The sequence below is a fragment of the Limulus polyphemus genome, unplaced genomic scaffold (assembly GCF_000517525.1).
Source record: "Limulus polyphemus unplaced genomic scaffold, Limulus_polyphemus-2.1.2 Scaffold4516, whole genome shotgun sequence".
Classification (NCBI taxonomy): domain Eukaryota; kingdom Metazoa; phylum Arthropoda; class Merostomata; order Xiphosura; family Limulidae; genus Limulus; species Limulus polyphemus.
In genome coordinates, this window is record NW_013670126.1 from 71,881 (window position 1) to 77,827 (window position 5,947).

The following is a 5,947-nucleotide window of genomic DNA, read 5'->3' on the forward strand; positions in this document are numbered from 1 at the left end:
AGAAAGTTAAAGAAGAAATGTAAATGAATATATTTTTAAATGACGTACGGTAAAAGAGAAGGTGTTACAAAACAACACATAAAGAGGCTGAAAGAGAGAGAGAGACAGATTAATGAAGGTGAAAACATAACAAACAGACGAAACTATATAAACAATGACGTACGGTAAAAGAGAAGGTGTTACAAAACAACACATAAAGAGGCTGAAAGAGAGAGAGAGACAGATTAATGAAGGTGAAAACATAACAAACAGACGAAACTATATTGCCATTGACGTTTTTCTGGAGGATATAAAGAGCAGTTTTTCCACCATGATGAATAGCTGCCCAATCATTAATTGCACCACCTCATCTGTTTTACAGGCATACAACGAACACGAATCCTACTATCAGCTTTAACAAGCCAGAAATAGAACTCATTTGAAAAGATCATATGTCACCAGTGTCCTAACTGTAAGTTGCCATGAAGTTGTCACATAACATGATGACGGAGATGAATTCTGGTTAGTATTGGTTTGCAGATCGCCCTTGTAAAATAACCTGGTTTGGTAAGTGTCCTACTCACAGTTCTTCTGGATATCCTGGAATGAATGTGTTCACGCCACTCCTGTCGTAAAGTGTTGAAAAATTTCTTTCAACCTTGACATGTTAACCTGATAAAAACGTGGTCATCTCAGACAGTAGTTTTTCGCTGTTTACCAGTAAACTTTCCAGGAACAACGTTTCCTGTAGTTCGGTGACGTTTCAGGATTCTCGATACCGTACATTACGGGTACCCTATTGTTCTAGCAATGTCCGTTTGCTTCACACCATTTCTGGACAGTCGAATAATTTGACGTCCTATAACTTCTGGCACGTTACGAGGCTTGACTCTACACCTAATACAGTGAAATTACCTGAACAATACGTTGGTCTGTTCTAAAAAAAGATTATACGAAAAGCACACCCTTTTATACAAAACAGATGTGTATGTGTGTTTTGTGACGAACAAATGCTCAAAACAACTTATACAGACCAAAATAACAACTCGTACATGTTTGTCTGATCATACGCTACCTTCTCTGTTACTATTCGGCCATTTACTCAATAACTACTCCATGCATGTAGACAATAACATCAATATAAAACAGTATGCAAACATTTTGGCCCAGACTGTATCAATCACAATTTTAATTCAGTACCTGCTTGCGGGTCTATAGATGCAACAAACACCACTCTGATCCAGAATCCTCATGAAAACGAGAAAAGTATAGATTTAGAAATATTTAGCATTAAGGATTCATCCACAGTAAAATCACGTATTACTGCAAACCAATGGAAAATTTCTTGCAAGCAGCGATGTGTGACTGTTCTCTCGCTTCTGTTTTCAGATGCTTCTCACTCATTCACTTGCAATGATTTACCACTTGGATGTTGTCAAAGAGAATTCCTATACACTGGACAAGCTTCTGTTACTCCACTTGAACAGCCACTGTTTGCACTTACCATGCACATTCTATGGACATAGCCTGATAACTATTGTGAGGGTAAGATTTTAGTCGTGTTTGGTAGCCTACATTTTTAAATGGCAGAAATGAAGGCAGTTAGACATTATTTGAAAAGTAGAATTTCGACTAAGATGTCATTATGAATTCAAACATAACATCAGATTCATTCCTCCGAACATCATATGTTATCATGGAATGCAAGATTTCATTATTTTTGTATAGTGAAGGCAATCATTTCATTTATCAACTATATTAAACACTGGATGTTTTTGTGTGGTTTGTGGTAAAATTCAACATAACAAAATGGCTTCCGTCATACGTCCAGATTGTCGCTACACCAGAATTAAATGAACGTATGAATGTTTCTAAGCATACCAACTTTCATGATTTTGTACCAAAACGCATGGTTCTATAGTATATTTTGTTATGAAGCCATACTAAGTCCGCATGATCTTTTGTATATCGATCACTGATTAATATTAATTACTAGAACAAGTTACATACCAATGCTTTAAAGATTTTTACTATAAACTCACAACTGCTTTGGGTGAAACAACGACGTCTCTGTTGATGTTAATAGATATAAATAAATATTAAATGATTTTATTATAAATTTTAACACCATGTGAAACTACTTTAATGACATAATTTTAATTCACTTCCTCCGATACTTGCGGAGGGCAGAGCACATGTAACCCATTGTTTAGCTTTACGCTTAACAGCAAACAAACAACGTCATAGTTTCTAGTAATCAAACAATCGGGGATTTTGTTTCATAACTCCTCGAAAGATGGCGGTTTTTTCAAGATGAGAATATTTAATCCATAAAACCCTGATCTCATAAATCAACGTTGTGGTTCATAACTTTAATTACAGAAATAGGTTGTTTGTTTTTCTGTAGAAACCTCCGGGCAAAGTTGGAAGATAGATTAATGACAGAGAACAAGTATTTTAAACCATCATATGAAATGCAAAACTCGTCACATATAAACTTATAGAATAACACCTTTTATGGATAGATTTACAACCATTGTCTAGAAAAACTTTGTAACATTAAGCTTAACACTAACAAAAAGACTCGTTATTTTTGTAGCCGACAAATTAAAACATTATATAAAAAGCATGAAACTGATTTAAAAAAAATGGATATGTTCGTCAGAGTTCAAATAAAAGATATATGTATCAAGTTATAAGAAAACAGATCAGGTCTAGTAATGTTAGTATCTATGCTAAGATTAAAATAGTTTGACCAGAAAATGTTCTTCCTTTGTGGTATCATATATCATTTGTGATATATATGAGAATCACTAAAAGATACTGTATCTCTATTTTCAACCATTTGAATATATCGTCAGTTATTGATTGGAAAAAATAACCATCTAAGTTTGTTGTAATTTTTAGAGCCATAAGTTTAACATTTTCGCACATGATAAACATATGAAATGAATAAAACATACCTGACTTTATATCAGAATTTAACCATCAGTCAGTAAAACCAATTCACAATATAGCCACGTGGATGAGCTATAAAATAATACTGGCTTACCTTATTTAACAAGGCAAAGTCTGATAATATTAATCATAATTTGCCATATTTGGTGTACTTGGTTTTGTAAGAGTGAATAGTCTAAAGCATATTGCCATGCCTATCATAAAGTATCTCTGCAGTACTTTCTAAATTTAAATGCTAATTATTTGTAAACCTTAATGCAAACCTCTCGTAAATATGTTGAGTTACTTGCCTAGTAGCTGGGTGTAGGAATAGTAAGATGCGATAAACGTAGGCACAGAAGCGTGTTTGCGGACTTACAACGCTAGAAACCGGGTTTTGATACCCTTGGTGGGCAGAGCACAGATAGCCCATTGTGTAGCTTTGTGCTTAACTCCAAATAAACAAACAAACTTTCACCGAAACAAGAAGAGTGCTGAAATTACCATATTCATTCAAATATACTTCCTATCTGCAAAATGGCTTATTCTGATGTACTAATAAAAACACGCAACTCCGAGTCAGAGTACACGACTGTTATCCAATGATTCCAGAACCTCGTAAAGTTCAAGTCTAACATATACTTGAGACTCGGTAAAGATAACATTTGTCTTGTACGTCCAATCAACTTGTCTAATGTTCTTATTAAAATGACCATGTCTAGTATTGCATTTGTACGATCAGTAAAGCGAAAAAATCGTTTATTTGACTTGTCCTCGTAGCCTGTTTCATGAATGCTTAGTTCCTGTCCAAATGTCCCATAAAATGAATTAAGTACTAATTTATCCAATGTTCGTAAACCTGAATATAGCTCAATGTTGTTGAGCTCCAAGGCAGTTTCTTAATTGACCTTGTTAAACAGAACATATGCCTTCCTTTCCTAACTCGGAAGGCCAACTTGAAACTTTTTATTTTGTTTTAAAATATAGGTGGGCATAACCTCAACCAATCCATTGAGTTTATCACTATATGTAAAACTGAAGCCATCCATGTCTCACTTAAAGGACAACTGCCACGTCGTACATTATTTTAGAGCACGTGTCAGTACATGTATGACAGAGTGGAAATACAAGTTTGTCATTTGATTTGTAAAGAAATCAAGAGGTAAGGAAGCTTTGGAGAGTCGGTACATGCATTTGCAGGTAAGGATGTGTGAAATGTAATCCAACCAAATTGATAGATGCTTGGTTCAATGGAAAAACTCAGCAGTAACGGCATACAGCAACAAAATGGAATAGGTGAAATACTATTTTACACTCTTCTTCTAAAGCCCTATTGACACAGTAAATAATTATGCGATTAAAAGTGTTATCGTGGGGTAATATTGTCCCTCTTGTCCATTACTGGATCATGTTTCGTCAGCTTAGGCATTATACACCAATGGACTTAAGTTACCGTAAACAACTGAAATATTTTATAGACAGATAATTACTCTGTAAACACTTTGGTAACGTAATTAATTATGTATCATGTTCGAATTTTACGACAGCCTGTATCATGTCACCAGGTGGGGTAGCAGTAAGTGTACGGACATACAATACTTAAATCCGGGGTTCAATTCCAGACGGTGGACAGAATACAGACAGCCCATTGTGTAGCTTTACACTAAGAAATCAACAGCAGTAGACTCTACGATTTTTATGTTTTCCTGTTTTTGGAGTTTAATAGCCCAAACATCCATATTAATATATTTTGAAATGAAAAGTACAATTAAAGGCTTTTAAAGAAGAACTCGCGATATTGAAAATAAGATGATATTTGCTCTCATTCGCTTCTTGATCGGGTCTTTTTTTCAGTTAAATTATATATAAGGTTTTACTTTTTATATGATAGCTTCTTGATTTCAGTCAGTTCAGTAGATCCTAAAAATTACAATGATGTATTAGCTTTTATAGCTCTTGGCTTCGTAAATTATCGAATTGTTGTAATTTAAGATGTTAAATTTGCCGTAAATTACAATGATGTATTAGCTTTCATAGCTCTTGGCTTCGTAAATTATCGAATTGTTGTAATTTAAGTTGTTAAATTTGCCGTAAATTACAATGATGTGTTAGCTTTTTATGGCTCTTAGCTTCATAAATCATCGAATTGTTGTAGTTTGAGATGTTAAATTTGCCGTAAATTACAATGATGTATTAACTTTCATAACTCTTAGCTTCATAAATCACCGAATTGTTGTAGTTTAAGTTGTTAAATTTGCCGTGAATTTAATATGAAGGGAAATTGGTTATAACGCACATGTTCTTTTCTCAGACAAGGCAGGGGAGGTCACGTGCACATCATGTCTACTAGGACACCGGGGTTTGCTCTGTGATGCTTGTATGACAGGATACCACTGGCAAGAAGACCAATGTGTACCTTTGAATTGTCTGAGTTTCAGTGTTTGTGCTGAACAACAGGACGACCCTGACTGTTCAGACTGCATCTTTTTGACGAGAAGCCTGACGCCCCCTACTGCACAGAAGGGCTTTGGTATATAACTCTATTCTTCTGTATGCTCTTTAATTTTTTACTTGGTATATTTTTGTATGTCATTGTTTCCCAACAGTTCCCAATGGAATTACAATCTGGAGACTTTGCTGGCCATGGCAATCTTACATCCTCCTCCTGTTCTAGATAATCCTGTATAATACGCGCACTTTGGGCAGTGGAATTGTCATTCTGGAGCACAGAGTTATCGTCAAAGCTTGCTCTAGCATATGGCAGAAATATCTTCTCCACGTTATGCCTGTAGGCGGCAGGAACGAGTCAGAAAATTGCTAATCACGACCGTAAACCAGCTACTGTAGCTGAGTTGTAGCGCTTTCTAGAGACAAGCTGGGAGGAAATCATTGTGAATTAGATCAATAACCTCATCGACAGCATGCGCAGGTTGTTATAGTAGGAGGAGGACCAACCAAGTATTGAGTGTTTAATAAGAACTGATATAAAGGTACATACGATATTTATAATAATTTGATGTTACATTTTATC

At 35.2% G+C, this 5,947-nt stretch overlaps 1 protein-coding gene across 1 annotated transcript in view; it reads left to right on the plus strand.

The window, feature by feature from the left end:
- LOC111088823 (multiple epidermal growth factor-like domains protein 9) overlaps positions 1–5,947 on the plus strand; it is an 81,647-nt gene that overhangs the window by 71,537 nt on the left and 4,163 nt on the right. Inside the window, exon 4 of the mRNA XM_022399895.1 lies at positions 5,228–5,446. Coding sequence (XP_022255603.1) covers positions 5,228–5,446 — 219 coding nt within the window. The remainder of the gene's footprint in view (positions 1–5,227; positions 5,447–5,947) is intronic.